Here is a 23,045-nt window from a genome sequence, read left to right as displayed (position 1 = left end):
TTGATTTCTAAATTCTAAGTCTAAAAATGTACTTTAGAATATAAGGATAAATTGTGAGTCATACTTTAAATAGTTCCAGAAAGAGTTTTCGAACCGGCCAGTATGGCAGTCACTACAGGTAAACACACACAAACACACACACACACACACACACACACACACACACACACACACGCACCATTACTGATCTCTGAGAAAATAAGATTTGATCGTCCGAGAAGTTGAACTCCAGTATATAAATAGGAAGAAGTCTTAGAGACCCTGTATAAGTCATTAAATTAAAACTGGCACTCTCAAAGTAATAAAACAACTCCTTCACAGTTTGTTTAATGTTCTCCGCCTCTTCCACTAGGCAGGGGTGCGTGAGGCTGAGGGAGTGTGAGAAACTGAAGGTAAAACATTGTTTCGTCTCTTAGCCCGGTTCATTCTGAAGGCTCGAGCTGCAGCTATCACCATCCGACGACTCTCTTCGCCTGTGAGTGGAGTAAAATCATGAGGGAGAAGCTAAAGGTGGGGCTGAGAGAATATATTTGTTAGATACGTGTTTTTTAAAGCATATAAAAGGATACTGAGAATGATAACGGTTGAAAGTTGAACTAACCAGGGAGTATTTCGGGGTTAGTAGAGTTCCTGCCACTGCCGAGATTTTGACTGAAGATCTTGGACATAACTGAGTTGTTGTTTCGTTTGTTCATGAACCGCCCCATGACAATGGGTAGGAGCGGGTTGTCTTCAGGACTTTCGTTTAGATCGCAGATTTCTTTACACCAGATGAAGAACAGCACACAAACCCTACTTCGCTGAGCAATCTGGGGGAGAAAAGAGACTATAATAATTACAAGTCTGGTTGCAGTCGCACAGACGACCGATTAACAGTATTATTCAAAACCGAATAAATGCCTGCGCCTAAATGCCTGCGCCTATAATACTCCCTTTGAAGGACTCTAAATTGAGAATTGGGTACCCTCTGGTCCTGGAAGTATAACTTACATCGTAGGAAGGACTCTAAATTGAGAATTGGGTACCCTCTGGTCCTGGAAGAATAACTTACATCGTAGGAAGGACTCTAAATTGAGAATTGGGTACCCTCTGGTCCTGGAAGTATAACTTACATCGTAGGAAGGACTCTAAATTGAAAATTGGGTACCCTCTGGTCCTGGAAGAATAACTTACATCGTAGGAGGTCCATCCTGCCAACAGTTTCTTGACCTCCTCTCTCATCTCAGGAGTTACTCTATCCTTTCTCATTCTCAGTACTCGTTTCCTCACATGCTTTCTTCCCAGCTTACTCAACAAAACCACACACTGAAACGATGCAAGTTAGCATTTGCTGGGTCAAGGATAGTTAGGGTTGACACACGCTGCAACCCCTTTTGATCGGGCGGCCGAGAGGTATACAACGTGTAGCAAAGTTAGGGCACCAAAATAACAAGCTAACTTAGCTGCCAAAAGATATACTAAACTACAAACTAAATTCCTCACCTCCTGCCAGTGATCTAGACGTCTAGGATTCTCACCAAGAATCGTGTACACACACTTTACCACCTGAAAACATTATTTAGATGTCATTATGCTCATAATTTAAACTAATTACAACGCTACAAATCTATTACATTTATCAAGGACGTTACAGTCCTGATCCTCCTAGCGTCCTAAGATAGCGTTTCTCCTGTCTCATATGTACATTAAACATATTATAATTTACAATCCATATTATATATCCAATTTAACATGAAAACAGTTAACAATGAAGGTAAAGATAAGACGAATAAATTAGGATTGAACATATTGAGATGACCTCGCCAGGTTCGTTGAGATAATTTGCTGATCCAGAAAACAAAACGAGTAAAGATTTTTTGAAGTTCATTTAGTTCAAGTTTTTATTGGTATCAAGTTTTTATTGGTATCTGTTTTTATATGGGATCTGTTGAGATCTGTATCAACTATCAGATCAGTGTAAGAAAGGTCTTGTAATAAAAGAAACACTAATAATCCATATAACTCACATCACAAATCTCTTGAGGGGGCATATCATAACTTTTAATCTCAGCGATAGTCTCGTTAACACTAGGACCAGAAGATCGTTTCCTTGTTAAACGAGGCCGAGGATCCTCTACCTCCTTAATTTACTATTTTAGCTCTTACCTTTTACAAAGTTTTAGTTGCTGATTAGAACGCATATTTTGAAGGGTGATAAGCATGAGCAGGACTCTTTAAAAAGCTAAATATAAATTAGAATTGTGCATCCACGCTATACAGTCCACAGGATCGATAGCGTCCTTACAAATTGTTACTTACAGCATGAACGTCGAGTGGTGGTGCATTGTAGGTCTTCATTTCTCCAATACTGGCATTCGTCAGGTTCCTGATTTGATCTAGTATCCTGCAAGAATGTCCGTTTTTAAAATTTAAGATGTCAATCAAAATATAAACAGGCAGGATTAGCTTAACATCTCACCGCACGAAAGTGTGAAATATAACAAATATCTTCATTTATAAACAAACAATAGTAAAATAAACATACTTCAAGAGTCCCGCATCTTTCTCAGAATCGAATCCTTCCTTTTCGTCAGGAGAAGGCGCAGAGTCACTTGAGGGAGGCGATCTTGGTGGCGAAGGTAAGGGTAATAGTCTGTTGTTCATCTGAAAATATCCAGGAATAAGTTTGTTGATAAAAAGGAAATATGTCTAATATCTCCAGCTATCTCTTGACTGATTGTTCAAAGTTGATACTATCATGACATTTAAGTTTGAAATAAAATTCCCAAAATCCATTGTCAGGGTATCAACAAATATAACTCACATTGGTTTTCCCTCCGAGGTAAACACAACAAATATAACTCACATTGGTTTTCCCTCCGAGGTAAACACAGCATATATAACTCACATTGGTTTTCCCTCCGAGGTAAACACTACAAATATAACTCACATTGGTTTTCCCTCCGAGGTAAACACTACAAATATAACTCACATTGGTTTTCCTTCCGAGGTAAACACAACAAATATAACTCACATTGGTTTTCCCTCCGAGGTAAACACAACAAATATAACTCACATTGGTTTTCTCTCCGAGGTAAACACTACAAATATAACTCACATTGGTTTTACCTCCGAGGTAAACACAACAAATATAACTCACATTGGTTTTCCCTCCGAGGTAAACATTACAAATATAACTCACATTGGTTTTCCCTCCGAGGTAAACATTACAAATATAACTCACATTGGTTTTCCCTCCGAGGTAAACACAACAAATATAACTCACATTGGTTTTCCCTCCGAGATAAACACTACAAATATAACTCACATTGGTTTTCCCTCCGAGGTAAACACTACAAATATAACTCACATTGGTTTTCCCTCCGAGGTAAACACTATTGGTTATCTCAGTTTTCCGCACTTCCTGCTCACTCAACTCTTCAATCCGCTTTTTCTGGCTCATTTTGTTGAACTTTCTCTTGTACTTCATGAAATCATGCAATCTGTCCTCGTTTCTAGTTGAGTCCATTTCGTCTTGCGCTAGCTGTAACATTTACCCGAGCTAAAGAACAGTGCAGCTGAAATTTTAATTGAAGAATGTATCCTGTTAGATCAACATCTGATTATTCTTAAATCTAGGTTGTTAGAAATAGAAATAAAGTCCAACCTGAACAGCTATCTGCTTATCAACATGGTGTATTATATAGGGAGACTCTGGGTCAAGCTCTATTTTAACTCTCCTCCGCTGAAGGTACAATTAATTAGTCTCACCTGAATTACAATCACAATTGTTTTTATTTGAAAAGGGATAAAAAGTGCTTTTGAAGATTAAATTTGGGTGCGACTTGGAATAAGTCTCTGTCTCCCAAGCACAGAGGCCAGGAGAATGTGCTTCACGTTCACCAGACACCAGGCCCCGAGATTACCAGGTATCGGTTGGAGCTCTTCGGAGGAATTCTCCATTGGTTCATTCCAGCTTTAAGCTTATTCAAGCTCAAAGGTTTGAGAGAGCCTGCCGAATGCCTGGCAGGAGTTCCTACAGATAGTCGAGAAGGTGAGGGTGAGGGAGGTGGGAGTGGCTGCCAGACTCGAACCTCCCGCTCTAGGCCAGCAGGTGCGGTTTTCTCCCGGTCCATCCTCTCTCGTTTAGCTTCTTCTTCTGTTGGGGTTCTGATTACTGGGGGAGACCGTTTGATGAACAGGGGAGAGGGGGCGGGACTTTTAGATTCTTCTTCCTCTTCTTCGGGGGTTCTGACCACTGTAGGGGTCCGGTTAAAGAACAGGGGGGAGGGAGATGATGCTAACAGGGGGGAGGGAGATGATGTTTTTGACTTTTGTACTTCATCATCGCTCGCAAAATCGTCCGAGTAAGCAGATTCTGCGTAAGCTTGGTATTCGTCATCACTTAAAGCACCGTCAGATGCAGGAGAAGCGATTGCATCTCTTGAGGCGGAAACATAAGAAGAATCGCTAGGTTCCTGTTGTTCGGAAGGACTATTACTAGACATGACAACTGTTGCCTCGCGTGGTGAAGCAGGTGCAGACACCACTACTGTAGATGGTGGAGGAGATGTTCCCTCACTGGGTGATTTCTCTCCAACTGATTTCACACTGGGGGTGGGAGACCTAGCTGATTGAACTGGAGGAAGCGGAGTTAGTTTCCATATTTCAGGAGTGCGAGTGTAGCTGGCACAAGATTCTGAATCAGATTCTGCACCTTCCACAAACTGATCCTGCAAGCAAATAGAATGTGCAATTCCTGACACAAAACTAGTTGTGGCAGTATCATCTCTGTCTGATTCTCTGATAACATATTGTTTTTCAATCGGAGGAACAAGATCCTTCTCAATTGTAATTGGTGAAGGAGTAGGCTCAGTTGGTGAGGGAGTAGGCTCCTTTAGGGGCGAGGGAGTAGGCTCAGCTGGTGCAGGTGTAGGCTCCTTTACAGATGGACTGGGAGATGCAGCATAATATGGAGTCTGTTCCCTCTCAATCGGTATAGGCGTAATTGATTTAGCCGCCTCGACGGTGCTGAGATGAAACACTTCATCAACTAGTTTGACACAGTAACTTTTACCACTACTTCTGGAATAGCTTCTTGAGCTCGCCTGAAAATTCTATGAATAAAGAAACTTTTACTATCATGAATTAGCTAATCCTTACTTACTTAGAAATCTTAGTGATTAAGCTGCGGAAGAATTTAGTAAGAAAGTTTGATGGCGAGAAGTTAAAATTGAATGTGGTTTTTGAATTTCTGAAAATGATAGCACAGACGTGAGACGTGATACATTTCCTGGAATAATTGGTATCGATTCTCAGTAAATAGTTAAAGTTAAAGTACGTTGAATTACTGTTGCTACAAAGTACAAAGGCGTGTGTCGACTATAGTTGCCAACCAATAAACATGTGTGTTAAAAGGTCATATCAGTTGATTCAATAAAAGCATAATATCAGCATAATATCAGCATGCATGATTTACAGAACAGCAGTCAGCTGGACAATTTAATACAACGGCTGAATATCTTGAAAAAAACACAGATGACAACTTATTCATTTTTTGTGAAATTTGGTTGAACAAAATTTATAACATCATGCAATGTGCAACCATCACCAAAGCTAAAACACCGAACACAAAACAAAATTCATGCAAACATCTGAAACCAAAATGTAAAAGTGAATCATGCAACAACATTGTGACGGATAACGCATGCCAATAATCAGCACAGCATGACATGAACAGGAGTCACAGGGATAATTTGCAGCTGCCAGTATTTAAAATAACTGACCAATTGTGCAGTAGTTTCAGTAGGAGTTGGTGCTGGAGTATGAGGAAGATAAGGAGTTGAGGGGTCTCCAGCAGAAGGAGAAGAAGAAGAAGAAGATTCTTCTTTGACAGGCGAGCGGACAGATGAGAGATCAGCAGGCGAGCTCGGATTAGTTTCTTTCTCGGCAGTACTTTGGAAGACCACTCCGTCCATAAGATTAACACAGAAGCTCTTTCCGCTGCTACTAGAAAGACTCCTCTGATTGGGTACTTTGTCTACAGATATGCGAAGCAGGAGTTTATCTACAAACTTGCCACAGAAACTGTCCAAGCTTCTAGAAGAGCTGCTCCGGTGACTTGCTGTAGGTGTACTCAATGTGCTACTCCGGCTGCTGGAACTAGGAGACGGGGCTTGGTCTCCTTCAGTCGGTGAGGGTGATTTCTCCACAGTGATACGAACAAGCATATCGTCTACATACCTGCCACAATAGCTATCCAAGCTCCTGCTGGAATGTTGCCTCGCAGTTTCCACGGGAGTTGGGAGTCTTTCAACAGGAGATGAGTCCTTCTCAGAGGGAGGAGGCGAGACCGATTTTACTTTTTCTACTCTAATACGAATTAACAGATCATCTACTAATTTGTCGCAAAAACCACTGATGTTACTGCTACGAGAGCTGCTGCTAGAGCTGCTGCTAGTGATGCTACGAGAGCTGCTGCAGAAGCTCTGGCTGCTAACAGGTGTGTAGATGGGTCCAAACTCTTCAACAGGGTATTTTTCTGTTGGTACAGGTGAGACAGATTCCTTCTCTACAGAAATGTGAAGCAAAAGATCGTCCACAACTTTACCACAGTAGCTACTAAGGCCACTGCTAGAGCGACTGAAACTTTCTGCGATAGGAGCAACTTCCATCTCATCTGGAGTAAGGGGAGGGGTTTCATCCTTCTCTAAGGAAATGCGAAGTAAAAGTTTGTCCACAAAGTTGTCACAATAAATACTGACACCACTACTAGAGCGACTGACAGCTATTGGAACATGTTCTAACTCATCCGGAGTAAGACAAGGAGTTTTATCTGAGATTGGTTTCTCTTTTTCAACGGTGCTAAGAATAAAAGCTTCGTCCACAATTTTAATGCAGAGATCTTTTCCGCTACTTCTGGAATAGCTCCGTTTCTCAACCTGAAAGTTCTATGAATAAAGAAAGAGACACTGATGATAAAAGCCGTTTTTGTTTCTTCGCAATCATATATTTCTCTATTTTTTGTGGGGTCAGTCGTTTTACCATGAGTTATGGAAACTCAAAAACGGCTGATAGCATGCTAGTTGGCATGAGATTAATGTTGATAAATCTGTAATAAAGCAGATGATTTGAATGTACGGGACATATTAGCTTGTGGTTCAACAGACTCATGCAATATGTAGTGCACATAAGAAGAAATCAAACTTTATTAAAATAAGCTGAAGTCTAGGAAAATATATAGCAACATGCATGATTTGTGATGAAATTTCCACGTGCAGCTTTAACAAGAAAAACATCAAATAAAATTAATGCATACATGCGAGCTCCGCTATTTGTACACCCTTATGAACGAAAAATCACGTACTTCAGTAAAAACAACTATATTTTTTGAAAAAATGCCACTTTTTACGGCTGACAATTAACCGAGTACACGGCAACTCTAGTAGAGCTACAGTAAAGTTACTCTAATGTAACAAGAAGAGTATTCGATTAATATTTCTTATAAACGGGCATGCGATGAAGTAGTTGTAAGGTGGTAACATGCGGTGAGGCACTTCAAATTTACTTTCTCGTATGGGTAATGGCTAATGGGTGATTATTTTGTAAATGTTCAACTGGTTAATCACCAGACATGACGCATGCAAAACAGTACTTCGCAACCAAACAAAGCAAAAATCATGCCAATAACAGCATAACATTTCATGCATGAGCAAAATGCACATAATATAAAATATACTTGCAACGGTGATTCTGGTATATCAATTATCAACGAGGCAGGAGTAGGTTCACTCTCAATTGGAGATGCCGTTGAAGAAACTCGCTTTTCATCTGGATATGGTTCTCTGAGGATTGGTGTTGGCTTTTTTTCAATACTGATACGGAACAAGAGTCCGTCGACAAATGTTTCACAATAGTTACTAAGGCGACTACTACAGCGACTTTGAGCGGCGATAGGAGCAATTTCCATTTCATCTGGGGTAAGTGGAGGTGTTTGTTCTCTTTTTATAGAAGTTGGTGAAACCGATTCTTTCTCTATAGAAATACGGAACAATAGTTTGTCCACAAAGTTTTCACAATAGTTACTAAGGCCACTGCTAGAACGACTTTGAGCGGCGATAGCAGCTATTTCCATTTCATCTGGGGTAAGTGGGGGTGTTTGTTCTCTTTTTATAGAAGTTGGTGAAACCGATTCTTTCTCTATAGAAATACGGAACAATAGTTTGTCCACAAAGTTTTCACAATAGTTACTAAGGCCACTGCTAGAACGACTTTGAGCGGCGATAGCAGCTATTTCCATTTCATCTGGGGTAAGTGGGGGTGTTTGTTCTCTTTTGATAGAAGTTGGTGAAACCGATTCTTTCTCTATAGAAATACGGAACAATAGTTTGTCCACAAAGTTTTCACAATAGTTACTAAGGCCACTGCTAGAACGACTTTGAGCAGCGATAGGAAGAATTTCCATTTCATCCGGGGTTAGAGGAAGAGTTTTATCCATATTATGATACGGTGTTTGTTCTCTTTTGATGGGAATTGGTGAAACCGATTTTACTTTTTCTACTCTAATACGAATCAACAGATCATCTACTAATTTGTCGCAAAAACCACTGATGTTACTGCTACGAGAGCTGCTGCTAGAGCTGCTGCTAGTGCTGCTACGAGAGCTGCTACGAGAGCTGCTGCAGAAGCTCTGGCTGCTAACAGGTGTGTAGATGGGTCCAGACTCTTCAACAGGGTCTTTTTCTGTTGGTACAAGTGAGACAGATTCCTTCTCTACAGAAATGTGAAGCAAAAGATCGTCCACAACTTTACCACAGTAGCTACTAAGGCCACTGCTAGAGCGACTGAAACTTTCTGCGATAGGATCAACTTCCATCTCATCTGGAGTAAGGGGAGGGGTTTCATCCTTCTCTAAGGAAATGCGAAGTAAAAGTTTGTCCACAAAGTTGTCACAATAAATACTGAGACCACTTTTAGAGCGACTGACAGGTATTGGAACATGTTCTAACTCATCCGGTTCTTTCTCTATAGAAATACGGAACAATAGTTTGTCCACAAAGTTTTCACAATAGTTACTAAGACCACTGCTAGAACGACTTTGAGCGGCGATAGCAGCTATTTCCATTTCATCTGGGGTTAGAGGAGGGGTCACATCTAAGATCGACTTCCGTTGGTTTTCCTGAAAATTCTATGAATATAGAAATCACAGATTTATAATTTCTAGTTACCCACATTGTAAGAGAACTCTGACGTATTATGTACGATCAATATACAGATAATATTATGTACAAGTATTTAGTATAATCTTCTATATATTACATGCTCGGTTGGCCTGGTGCAAGAGTACATTTTTATAGGCGAGTTAGCTCAGTAGTTTACGTGAAACACTTCATCATGCAGGACCATGTAGTTGAAGGAAATAATCAAAACAATTATCATGACCATTAAAATTAACATGCGGGCTATCATTAAGAATTAAATAGATCGAATTATCCATCCTTCGCATGCTGTGATTAGTAGGGTAGACAAATGTTGAAATTCTGCCCAGTTTTTAAGAGACTTGGAAGATGAAATTAAATCGGAAATATTTATCAAAATTCCGTTGTAAAACGACAAATCGAAGGCTACAAATTGCAACCGAATTCGAGATACAACTTCATGAGTTGAATGGACGTCCACGTTGACATTCTCTGGATTAAACAGAATCATCAAATTATCACACCAAAGTCTAAACCAAGTGGGACATGGGGGAGTTTTTAAACTATCCTAACAGTCATCAGAATGAGTGGTCGGCTGGCATTCGGCAGGTCTCCCCATCATTCATAATGAACATCGTCAGAGGAGAAGCATATTGTTGGTGATTTTTCGGTTTGATTGATCATCAATTATAGGCTGAAAGCAAAGACTTAGATCCAAAGTTTGCCCTTAAACCTTGAACTAAAAATAATCTTATTAAGCAGTTCCTCCTATTCTAGTCACTTTCTTTGTAATCTGTACCAATAAAAAGCTTAAATAGTAATACTATGAAGCTATAACTATGGAAAAAACTGTGCAAGAACTGTGCTTTTAAAAGGAAAGCTGTTCCATTTAGTTTGAATGCTTTGAGAAGGAGTGTTCCTCTTTTCATTTTTAATGCCTCTGAAAAGAGAGCGCCTCCTTCATGCTAGAATAACCTACACTGTCATCAGTCATGTCGCTTGCTCTTGACACGCTGCTGATGGTGACATCCTGCCAAAACAGCAGTTTCAAACAATGTACAGTGTATAGTGTACAATGTACAGTGTGCATCGAATGAGTATGAGTGGTTCTTTACGTCTTCAAGCGGAATTGAAACACATATTTCAAATACTTGATATATTTCCACATTACTTACATTCCTACTGGATATGCTCGGAAGAGGTGTTGGACTAGGTTCCTTCTCGAGGGTACTGAGATGAAACACTTCATCAACAAGCTTTACACACACACTTCGACCACTGCTTGTTGAGTAACTTCGTTCTATGGTGTAGGTTAGGTTTTTCTCATCCGCTATTGTGTAAGTTAGGTTTTTTTCTTCCACTAGTGTAGGCGATTTAGACTTTTGCTTCTCGAAAGAGAGGTGCAGTAAGATATCATCCACAAACTTTCCACAATAACTGTCCAGACTCCCGGTAGACTCACTTCTTTTCTGAAATTTTATGATAAAGAAACTGCTTTTTATGGGGGATAATACATGTGCGTTTTAGAAAGAATCTTTATATTCCAGGAAAAATTAATTGTTGATATTAGAAAGATTTGTTCATGCTTTTCATGTTTATATCAGTTTGAATTAAACGTTAGTTATAAAAGAGATATAAAACTCCGATCTGTTTTGCTGTTCCGAGAATAAAGAGCTAGTAACATGCATGAACGGGAGTGATACTTGATAAAAACACTCTCAAGTTTAGCTAAATTTTATACTTTATGTGTTAAACCACGTGTTCCAATCTTTATTCATTTATACCACAACAACGCTGATGTGGATAAATCGTGAATATCAAACGGCGATAATGAAATATTGAAATATATATATAATATTTAAGAAATTGATCGAACGGAAGAAAGTTGTAATATCTTAATAAAGTAGCTCATCTGCTATAACTTTTCAAGTTATCAACGAAATGCAAGAAAATTTATATTTGTTAAAAGATTAAAAATGTCATTTCAGCCTTGAGTTGTTCGTCTTAAATTATAAAGCGGTACTCACCACCCGAGTAAAGGCTCTCAAGCTCATTGGGCTCGGAGTGTCTGGAAGTGTTCCAGCAGCATTTCCTCCTCCTTAACATCCTCCTCCACCTCAGGAATAGGAGTAACTGCAGGAGGAGTCAACACCTCGGTGTACTTTCGAGATACGGGTCTGGTGGAGTCCTCTGCAGAGGCAACCCGCGTCTGTACAGTTGGCACAACGTATTGGTACTGGATGGGAGTGTAGTCCTCCTCTTCGGGCGAGGGAGGAGGGGTTGGAGTGGGGGTAGATGGTGGCGGTGTTGGGATCATACACTCTTCTTTTGGTAGCTGGGCAGGGAGAGAAGTTGGGTTATTTAGGAAAGTTTCTGCAACTGTCAACTAACAAAATAACAGCGGAAAATAGCTTTAAATTGAAGGGTATAAGTAAGGGCCCCCCCCCCCCCCCCCCCCCCCCAAGTAAAGAGAACAGAAAATATAAAATTGAATCTAGACCTGCTTCAGTTGTTCAACTAATGAAAGTTTCCTATCGATGATGTTTACACTCTGTGTCGTGTACTGCTTTTCTATCCGACACAGTTTCTTGTAACCCATCTGTGAGTTATACGGATCAAGACAAGAGGAGCTGGATATATTGTGTAGATAATTCATGGCTTATCACTGTCTTATGAATCGCTCACAATTGTCAAATAACTGAAACAATATAGTACCCAGACTGTTACATTGCTAGTTACCATAGTTACACTACTAGTTACTATAGTTACTACTTGTTTTCCTTGTACTCACCAAGTCAGTAAGACCCTGTAACTCCAGCTCAGAAAGCTGCTGGTTACTTGTAGGAAGGCACACTGTCCCCGATCTCCTTATCACCGAACCAAACTCCGTCCTCTCTGGACTTCCCAACAGATCTGTTATGGGGAGGACAGGTATCAATACCACTAGTGACTAGTGACTAGTGACTAGTGACTAGTGACTAGTGACTAGTGACTAGTGACTAGTGACTGTTTAACATCTCGTTAAACAGTTTATAGTGATCGAGTAAGCAACTTACCGAGAGGTCTAGGGTCAGTTTGAGAGCGCCTCAAGTATTTGTGTTTGTCACAGTTTCTCAACAAATACCCCTCTTCTTCATCCAACTCCTGGAAAAATTAGTTGTAGTGTAACTTAAATAGCATAATTAATTTACCTAATTTAACTGTTTAATTAAATAAAGATTAAAGATATAACCTATTTTCTCCATAGTCAAGAGAGAACTATAAGTTCAATAATCTTATAAACCAACATGAGAGAGGAACGTATTGTTTAATTAATAACATAGCTAGAACTGAACTCACGTAAGCGAGCTCCCCAGTCTCCGTGCGTACTAACTTTGTCTGAGGATACTAACATGTGCGTTTTAATGATTTTCTAAAAACTATCTTCAAAACTTAGCGTAGACAACAGTAGATCTATTGTAGACTAGGTCCGATTTAAGTTATCAGATATCAGGTGGATATCCTGTATTTTTAGCGGGCCCGAAAACAAAATATTTTTATCAGGATGCCTGAAACTCGCAACAAGGAGCTCGTGAAGCCAATACACATTACACATGTGGGGGGTGTAAAGTTATCATTGTAATTTATCAATTGAAAATATTATGTAAACTTCATCGTGGAGGCGAATATTTGTATGTATAGTTAAACCAATCGCATAGACTGGGTACGTGGACCTCATAGAAAAATAACCCTGCGTAAACTGAAACATGCCTATGTTTCATTTCTATTGATTACGAGTTACAATTGTTTGTTGAATCAATTTCCCGAAGAACTCCCAAAATGCACTTAACCACGTTGCTAGCTTTGACACTCGTACTTGTGTACTGTTCTGAGGCACAACAGATACAGTGTCTTCAACTGAAAGAACAGAGTCGTATGTACGGATATAGTCTGGCAGGTAGAAAAAAGAAGTCGGTATATTACCCCTTAGCTCATAGAGTGGGAACACAGACCTTAGAACGAGATCTTGGATTAATCAAGCTTTACAACGTAAAACTGGCGATCATCGAATTATTGGTCTCGGTTGCGCTACCGGAGAGTTCTGATGGAAAAGCTACTTTGAAATTGGAAGCGATGCACACGGATGGTGGTGGATGTGGGGACTTCACCGAGAACGACTGCGTCACTAAAGTTCCTGACAGCGAGTATCCGATGTGGGCGGTCTGCAAGGACTTCAAGTTCACTCTAACACCACCAGGACTAACCCTGGACATGAAGCTGAAAGGCAAGTTCCTGGTGGTATCCGTGAAGGGGGAGATAGTTGCAAAAGTAGCCCTCCCACCTGTTGCCTGCATGCCCGATGCTATCAGACACAAGGTCACAAGGATAGCTTACGAAGCTGGAACCTCTTCCGTCAAGCCCTTCATTTGCCAATAAGGACAGAGAAAATAAAAGAAGAGATGTCAATATTTTTGGTTAAATATAAACATTTATTTTGCTTGTTATTATCAACTGCATTCAGCTTCTAGTTTTACTTGTTATTGTGCCTAATCATACGATAATAAACTAAGGCCATATTTTTCAGTGAAAACAAAGCAAATTTATAATTCAAATCCTTTTTCGATTCTGTAATCTGAACTTATAATATTTCGACATAATTCTATTAAAGTAAACCATGGAAATTTAGAAAGACATCTTTTTATAAATATATGAACGCTCAATATCAGTGCTCGTTGACCTTTAAGGAGCAATGTAAAATTGAAAAATACAGACTAACAGTGGCATGGGGCCGGGATAATGGCATGGGGCCGGGACAGTACCGGGCACCCAACGGCATGGTGAGTTTGTGAGTTTCTGGAATGCCAAAAATGTAGATCTTATATCGAAATTTTGGGCACCAGCTACAATAATCAAGGATCCTAATATTCAGCGTGGGATTAATCAATCTCTGTTAAGCATGGTCTAAATCCTATTGGAGGATTACAACTTACTGTAGCGCCATGTTGGTCCGCAAGACTTTAACAAAATCCAATATATGTATCGATATTGATTATTAGCTAAGGTATTGAACATTTTTGCTCCTCTCTTGGTTCCTTTGTCTCCGATAGCAAGCTGACTTATCTTCATGAGACTAAGTACCTTCACAAAAAAGCTCTCGGTCAGTGTACACTCGACTTATTTGGAGAGGAAGGCTGGCGCCGCCCAAAAGTTACATTTGGTGCTACATTATCTATTTTTAGACCACTTTATTCTACATTGCACAACGTTACTCACTCACCTTAGCCGAAATTTAGGACAGAAAATAGCCACAATTTGGGCCGTCCAAACCTTCCTTTCTCCTTTTTATTTTCTGGCCCTAAGTTTCTAGCCCCTAACTGTTAACTCTCATAACAAAAACGGACCAATCATGGTCGTTCAAGCAGAAGAGTGGGCCCAAGATCATCACCGATGTGGACTTTGCAGATGATATAGCACTTATATCTGAGGACTTGGATAAGGCTAACGAGTTCCTGCTCCGAGTAGAATCAGCGGCAGCGAGCGTGGGACTTCACATAAACGAAGGCAAGACCAAGGTTATGACATTGAATATGGAAGATCGATCTAGCGACCTCCAAAGTCGATCTGGGGAAGCCATAGAAAATGTGGATGATTTCATCTACTTAGGCTCCTGGATTGAGAGCACAGATAGGGAGATAAGGGTTAGAAAGGGAAAAGCATGGGGTGCCCTACATAGACTGAAGGATATCTGGAAATCCAAACTCTCAAAGAGCCTAAAGATTAGATCGTTCATAGCGGCTTGTGAGTCAGTACTGCTCTACGGATCAGAAACCTGGACACTGACGAAGGCTCAAGAAACAAGTTTGGACGGGATTTTCTAAAAACTATCTTTAAAACTTAGCGTAGACAACAGTAGATCTATTGTAGACTAGGTCCGATTTAAGTAATCAGATATCAGGTGGATATCCTGTATTTTTAGCGGGCCCGAAAACAAAATATTTTTATCAGGATGCCTGAAACTCGCAACAAGGAGCTCGTGAAGCCAATACACATTACACATGTGGGGGGTGTAAAGTTATCATTATGCCCCAGCATATGTAATTTATCAATTGACAAAATGTAAACTTCATCGTGGAGGCGAATATTTGTATGTATAGTTAAACCAATCGCATAGTCTGGGTACGTGGACCTCATAGAAAAATAACCCTGCGTAAACTGAAACATGCCTATGTTTCATTTCTATTGATTACGAGTTACAATCGTTTGTTGAATCAATTTCCCGAAGAACTCCTAAAATGCATTTAACCACGTTGCTAGCTTTGACACTCGTACTTGTGTACTGTTCTGAGGCACGACAGATACAGTGCCTTCGACTGAAAGAACAAAGTCGTATGTACGGATATAAGCTGTCACGTAGAAGACAGAAGTCGGTATTTTACCCCTTCGCTCAGAGAGTGGGAACACAGACCTTGGAACGAGATCTTGGATTAATCAAGCTTTACAACCGAAAACTGGCCATCATCGAATTGCAGGTCTCGGTTGCGCTACCGGAGAGTTCTGATGGAAAAGCTACTTTGAAATTGGAAGCGATGCACACGGATGGTGGATGTGGGGACTTCACCGAGAACGACTGCGTCACTGATGTTCCTGACAGCGAGTATCCGATGTGGGCGATCTGCAAGGACTTCAAGTTCACTCTAACACCACCCGGACTAACCCTGGACATGAAGCTGAAAGGCAAGTTCCTGGTGGTATCCGTGAAGGGTGAGATAGTTGCAAAGGTAGCCCTTCCACCTGTTGTCTGCATGCCCGATGCCTTAATCAGACACAGAGTCACAAGGATAGCTTACGAAGCTGGAACCTCTCCCTTGAAGCCCTTCATCTGCCAATAAGGACAGAGAAAATAAAAGAAGAGATGTCAATATTTTTGGTTAAATATAAACATTTATTTTTCTTGTTATTATCAACTGCATTCAGCTTTTAGTTTTACTTGTTATTGTGCCTAATCATACGATAATAAACTAAGGCCATATTTTTCGGTGAAAACAAAGCAAATTTATAATTCAAATATTTTTTCGATTCTGTAATCTGAACTTATAATATTTCGACATAATTCTATTAAAGTTAACCATGGAAATTTAGAAAGACATCTTTTTATAAATATATGAACGCTCAATATCAGTGCTCGTTGACTTTTTAGGAAAATGTAAAATTGAAAAATACAGACAAACAGTGGCATGGGGCCGGGATAGTGGCATGGGGCCGGGACAGTACCGGGCACCCAACGGCATGGGGAGTTTGTAAGTTTCTGTAATGCCAAAAATGTAGATCTTATATCGAAATTTTGGGCACCAGCTACAGTAATCAAGGATCCTAATATTAAGCGTGGGATTAATCAATCTCTGTTAAGCATGGTCTAAATCCTATTGGAGGATTACAACTTACTGTAGCGCCATGTTGGTCCGCAAGACTTTAACAATATCGAATATATGTATCGATATTGAATATTAGCTAAGGTATTGAACATTCTTGCTCCTCTCTTGCTTCCTTTGTCTCCGATAGCAAGCTGACTTATCTTCATGAGACTAAGTACCTTCACAAAAAGGCTCTCGGTCAGTGTACACTCGACCTATTTGGAGAGAAAGGCTGGCGCCGCCCAGAAGTTACATTTGGTGCTACATTATCGAAGGCAAGACCAAGGTTATGACATTGAATATGGAGGATCGATCTAGCGACCTCCAAAGTCGATCTGGGAAAGCCATAGAAAATGTGGATGATTTCATCTACTTAGGCTCCTGGATTGAGAGCACAGATAGGGAGATAAGGGTTAGAAAGGGAAAAGCATGGGGTGCCCTACATAGACTGAAGGATATCTGGAAATCAAAACTCTCAAAGAGCCTAAAGATTAGATTGTTCATAGCGGCTTTTGAGTCAGTACTGCTCTACGGATCAGAAACCGGGACACTGACAAAGGCTCAAGAAAAAAGTTCGGACGGGACATACACAAAGATGCTGCGTATGGTGCCATGGGTATCTCATGGAAGGACAAGGTCAGCAATATAACTTTGTAAGGTAGTCTACCAAGGCTGTCAAACAAGTTACGAAGCAGGAGACTAAAAATGGCGGGACACTGCATCAGACATCCTGCGCTACTTACCACTGATTTAGTCTTATGGGATTTGGGAACCTATGCAATTGCATGGTAGAGCACAGCAAGGCCGACCAAGACAAAGCTACTTGTCTATGTTACTGAAGGAAGCTGGGACAAACTCTAAAGAGGAACTGCGAACCCTGATGCAGGACAGGGATATATGGAGGGGGTTATCTGACGTAGATCGGACTTAGTTCCGACATAGTAGTAGTAGTAGTAGTAGTAGTCATGGTCGTCACCGTGTCGAGTGCAAAAAATAATGATTCAACTCACCTCGTCAATGAACTGCTTCGCCAGAGGAGGTACGATTTCCATGGGGAACTGAGGGAGATTATTTACTGAACTGGTAGCAACATAATGGAATCTATTGAAATATTGTGATTCGTAATAGCATTAGCAGGTCCTGTCTCACCCTTTTGAATAACTGGAATGAAAAATGAATGACGGGAGAAAATTACCGAGAACTCGATTTCTTTAGCTTTAGCCCGGTGTTGCTCTCTATAAGCGCTCATCATGTTAGAAGCTATCTCATCCCTCACCGACCTTCTGTTAACATTTCCTCTCAGTTTTTTAATGTTTTCATTGGGTTCCGTTTTGTTTGGAACGTAGCTAATGACTTCTGCTCTTGATGGAGCCTGTTTTCTTGATGGTTTTCTGTTGAACTGAAAAAGACGAAATCAGATCACTGAATAGTAAGTTATGACATAAAATCTAAAATTTGAATCCGTAAATTCAATTAAAGTAATCCAGATACGGACCACTAGTAAAAACAGATACCAGTAAAAAGCAAACAACTTAAAGAGGAGTTGTCAGTCACTTACCATTTTCAATTTGAAACTTTGAGTGACTGATCTACGTTTCCTCGTCTTTTCCCTTGCACTTATCTGGAGTACAATATTGTAATTTATTTTATTTAACAGCAACTGTATTACTATATATCCTTCAACAATTTTGCGTAAGTATCAGCAAGAAAAGTAGAAAGGTACAAAAGTAGGAAGGCTCTTACCGAATGGATGCGACTGATAACTTCATCTTGCTGCATGTCCAGCATCAGCTCTGCATCCTGAGTCTAGATTGTCAACCGTCAGAATCTACTAATTAATAACCTAGTAACCACTAGTAACCACTAGTAACCACTAGTAACCACTAGTAACCACTAGTAACTACTAGTAACTACTAGTAACCACTTGTAACCACTACTTCCCTGATAAGTGCTAGTAGTAGTACTATGGATGTATGAATTATGTTATAATCACACATGTGCGTCAATTCCAAAAAATAATTTATAAATTTAACAATCGTCAACTTCTGGATTTCAACTGATGAGGCTACTTACATGTTATACAGGGATTATCGAATAGCGAGCTGATTAATTTTCACAGAACCAACCTGTTTGGGTGTCCACGTTTTCTTCAGAAGTGGGGCATTCTCCAGAAGAGGGGCATTCTGCGCAACGATAGCGGGACTGGGAAGCATATTGTATTCCTGTGAGCAGACACAATTGGGAATGTTTAAAAAGTTGTTGAAATTAAAATTGAGATTTAATCTGAGGATCTGACACTTAAGAATAATAATCAACTTTTGTCCCATTTTAAATTAATAAAGCTTATAATATATGAACTAGATATATTATGTAAATTCTATCACCCCCTTTTACTATACCCCCTCCAACTATTTACGCGCTATTTACTTTTCCTGAGAATCTCAGAACTAAATTTTCTAAAATGATTTCGGGGTTTTTCGATAACGTAAGGATCAGCCTTAAAACTTGCTGCATTTATATTTGCTCGATTCTAAATTTTATTCCTGAAGGTCAATTTCTTTAATAGTTTCTGGCAACATAACAACGCAACTTGTTGCTATTGTTTCTCAGCAGTCAGCTGTCTGCTATTTTCTCTCAGCTGACTGCTGAATCCAAATCCCGAAAACATTTATGACTAATGCTTTACTTTAAGTCAGTTTAAATATGGAGGATTTTTTATCTAAAGGCGATGATAGTAGCTTTTCACTTTTAGTAAAGTTATCTCCTAGTGCTATGTGTGATGAAACATTGAATCTACAATGACGGACCTCTTCATAAGCAGGTGGACCGGGGGAGGCTGACTCGATATTGGCATTCCAGTTCATTACTTTAGACTCGGGGCTCTGTATTCGGTGAGACACTTTGGCTGGAGCCTGTAATCAGAAATCATTCAAGTTGCTTAAGCGTGACCAACGTATAATGAGCGAATCAGTAAGCAATTATAAAAACTAAAAGGCGGTCAAGTCTGACTACGTAAATCAGCTTCTTACAATTCACCATACATTTTAAATGCACAGAGCGTATATTATATTATATATGTTAATATTATGATGATTACTCCCCTGACAATGAAATAAAACAAAATGCGTCATTTATCGAGCAGATACGATAATTATTGTTAGCATTGGTCGAAGAGACACTAAACTATAGCTCGCACGTTCATATATTGAGCACGTACAAAACTAAACCGTTTCATAGACTATGAAACATATGTGATCAAAGAAATGACCCATTCTCTCCAGAGGCCATCCTTTTTTAATACTCATTTTAATTTGTTGTAATTACTACTAATTACTAATTACTACTTCCCTAGCACCTAGGTTAGAGATTTCCGGTTAAACCTGATTTATCTATGTTGTTAGAAACCCCTGTAATTCTGCGCCACAAATCACAACAGTAACCAAAGTTCCTGTCTTGTTCTACTTGTTGTATCTTGTAGCCCACAATATGTTGATTACCCCCCCCCCCCCCCCCCCCCCTCCCCAGCCCCCCTTCCTTCCCACTGTTAATTGACCCAGGAACTTCCTCAAAACAGGATAATGTAGCGCCCTGTCAACACCCTTATTTGTAGATTCTTAGGTAAGTTTACACTAATACTATGCCACAGCTGGCCGTTAAATTTCGCTATCCTAGTGTATCGCTATTTCGAGCTTCTAGCTGCCAGCTTTTCAGAACTATTTTAAAATACAACCCACAGACCTGAGATTCTATTTCTATGTTTGCACTCCAGTCCAGACGAGAAGGTACAGGCGACTTGTATAAAGGTGACTGGTAGCCGAACATGGGTAAAATAATATCAGGTTTACTGCCGATCACCTGAGGATGATAGTTTATATTTAATTTTAAATAGATTACTGAAGTTTTAGTTTATGGATAATCCTCCCTCTTATAGCAAAAACACAATAAGCATGTACTAAGTCAGAGAATGTGAGAATCGGACATAAAATGCGAAAAAAGGTGAGCGATTCAGAACAATCAGTTTTCTCTGGCCCACCCTGTCATAAAGAAGTATTGTTTAATAATGCGGAATTCCCGACCTCATATCGTGGAGAGGCATTGTCAATATTGGCGCTCCAGTCAAGTTTAGCAGCACGATCCTTTCCACTCTTCCTGCTCATATCCTGCCTCCCGGGGTTGTGAAGTTGGACCTGAGTTGATCCTTGACGGTCTGATGCAGAAGGTTCATGAGTCTCATATCTTCTGTAGTCAGGTAATAGTAAATCCGGCTTCTCACTTCCAATCTGTGGTGTAATGATCATTACTTCACCTAAATCCTAATAGTCGTCCTATTCTTTTGAGTCCTCAATAAAGTTTGCATCTGTAATTAAGTTCAAAAACAGCATCCTTAGTTTTCCACTTACGAATACGATGTGATTTTCTTCTGCTAAAGTTTGACCTGCCGTCTCTGGGGATGGACTTCTGCTCCCTTGGTAGAACGGTAAAATCACTTCCGGTTTCGGGCCAAGCGCTGATCTCTAAAAACAAAATTTAACATTGGCAACTTTTAAATGCGCATATCTGAACTAAAATAAAGCGTTTGTGTCTACACGAGCACACTGTAAGTGTAAATTAGTTTATTGTATTGGCCATAATTTAGTCGGCTAAAATGGTGGCTGGCTAAACATTATTTGCTAAAGATGAGCGCAAACGGCATAGCATGCCGAAATTATTTGCAAACTTTTATTAATAAATAGCAGCAGACAACGCGGTGATTCATCTTGGATTCTTGAATCATTCCGACCAAACATCCACAAAGAAAAATAATTATTGAAAAGGAATATTCTATGTAACATGTATATAAAAATTCTTTCAAGGATTGACTTTTTGAATAATATTTGATTCAGTTGTCTTTTACAGAAATGAAATACCTTCCACCGCGTTTTAGAGTCATTCAATAATGTAACAATAACAGAGACGTAATTTGATAAGAAATAATTAAGTTAATCAGTACAAACCTCGAGTGTTCCCTGCTGCGCCAACATACAACTAGTTCTTTCTCAACTTCAGATTCTTTTTAATCAATTAGACCTTCAAATTTATGATTTTTTAAATTTCAAAATTCAATTAGTTATTATATATAAATCAAGCGTTACATTTCAGCCATGCAACATTACAATGACATATTCTGATATACTAATTGATAAAAGCAAGGTACTGCAATATAAGTTGATTAATGTGTGGCCGAATGACAACTAACTAAACAAGAAAAATAAACTTGATTATATAATAATTAATTCGGCTGAACCAACACATATAATAGCAAGAGCCACATTAACGTTGGGGCCGTCTTAATAATAATATACTTAGGAATCAAAAGCGACTGAAATAGTTTCCGACATTAAAATATCTCAAAATCTGTACGTGAAAAAAAATACTGAACTATGATAATTGCTTGAAGAAGCAGACAAGCAAATCTGAAATTTCTAACAATTTCTCGCAAAAAAACAGTAAGCAGAGAGCGCATCATGCAATAACAAAAATAACCTCAAGCAAAGTTTACCAAAACTTTAGCAATCGTAAATAAAGCCAAGTCCAAGATGAGCGAAAAACATGAATCGTGGTAGTCACTTTGCACTTGAATCTCAGCACTTTGCACTTGAATCTCGCAACTCGAAAAGTTTGGGATAAATTATTTAATTATAGGCCATATTTGGTTCCGCGAACAGTGCATGCTGCATCAAATGAAAATATATTTAAGCAACAGAAAACACAACAAGTACAATTCGTTGGAAACAGTTCATCATGTACAAACACGGTACAGTTTTTAGAGTGTAACTGTGAAGAAATAAAGAGGAAAAAAGAGGACACAAAATAAAGTTACAGTTTTATTATTTAATAAAGAGATGGCAAATTTCCGATATAACAGTAGTTCCCTAGATAACAAGCAACGCAATCCAGCGAGCTCTAGATAGTATTAGCACTGAACGTTAAAACTATCAGTCACGGGACCGTTAGCGCCCAATCAAAGTTAGCAAGTTATCATTGACACTACCGCTCTGTTAAACTAAGTATTGTCGCTTGAAGAACTAATTGTGCGAGTTATTCGGTCAAAGATTTATAAATTTATAAATTATTTCTAACCTCTGATTTTGTACGTCATCCTTTGTGTTGTGAGAACGTGCGTGTTGCTCTTTAACTTTTGTAGACGTCAGTGGCAGCTACACGTCATCTTCAGGCTCATTGTTCAGTTATCGTTAACCTGGTTTATTCACTAATAACTATGTGAATGTCAAGCAAGTGTGTGTGTGGTGAGAACGGTCTCACAAACGGCTAATAATGTGTGACTTATAAATAAGTAACCATTTTAGTATCGTCTAAAAAATTATTATCAGAATTAAAATTTATGAAGGAGTAAGTTTTCATAATCATTTGATGCGATTTTGTAAATTCATTTATTGCTTGTTTAATTTGTATTCGTGCTTTTTAATCTATTGTTATT

At 39.4% G+C, this 23,045-nt stretch overlaps 1 protein-coding gene across 15 annotated transcripts; it reads right to left on the bottom strand.

Moving 5' to 3' along the window:
• On the bottom strand, positions 1-21,647 carry LOC134814358 (mucin-17-like). 15 transcript variants are annotated; one of them, XM_063822458.1, is made up of 28 exons: positions 21,562-21,643; positions 20,968-21,081; positions 20,644-20,847; positions 20,306-20,422; positions 19,375-19,479; positions 18,694-18,789; positions 18,311-18,367; positions 18,126-18,188; positions 17,763-17,966; positions 17,578-17,625; positions 12,516-12,554; positions 12,233-12,320; positions 11,968-12,089; positions 11,677-11,775; positions 11,204-11,511; positions 10,352-10,645; positions 10,156-10,206; positions 7,718-9,157; positions 5,766-6,920; positions 3,906-5,087; positions 3,647-3,724; positions 3,350-3,523; positions 2,525-2,643; positions 2,299-2,383; positions 1,483-1,545; positions 1,174-1,305; positions 602-809; positions 1-473 (listed from the first exon to the last, which is right to left on the bottom strand). In XM_063822458.1, exons 15-28 carry the CDS (start codon positions 11,228-11,230, stop codon positions 349-351), a joined length of 5,133 nt encoding a protein of 1,710 aa, XP_063678528.1. In that variant the 5' UTR covers positions 11,231-11,511; positions 11,677-11,775; positions 11,968-12,089; positions 12,233-12,320; positions 12,516-12,554; positions 17,578-17,625; positions 17,763-17,966; positions 18,126-18,188; positions 18,311-18,367; positions 18,694-18,789; positions 19,375-19,479; positions 20,306-20,422; positions 20,644-20,847; positions 20,968-21,081; positions 21,562-21,643; the 3' UTR covers positions 1-348. The 15 variants fall into 15 exon arrangements, 6 of the variants coding, with proteins under 6 accessions (XP_063678528.1, XP_063678540.1, XP_063678548.1 ...); XM_063822470.1 differs by lacking the exons at positions 10,156-10,206; positions 10,352-10,645 and having other exon boundaries at positions 21,562-21,636; XM_063822478.1 differs by lacking the exons at positions 5,766-6,920; positions 10,156-10,206; positions 19,375-19,479.
• Between the last annotated feature and the right edge of the window lie 1,398 nt (positions 21,648-23,045).

Source organism: Bolinopsis microptera, chromosome 1 (genome assembly GCF_026151205.1).
Source record: "Bolinopsis microptera isolate Bmic1 chromosome 1, MBARI_Bmic_1.0, whole genome shotgun sequence".
NCBI classification, from domain to species: Eukaryota; Metazoa; Ctenophora; class Tentaculata; order Lobata; family Bolinopsidae; genus Bolinopsis; species Bolinopsis microptera.
This window is presented reverse-complemented; position numbering and strand designations above follow the sequence as displayed.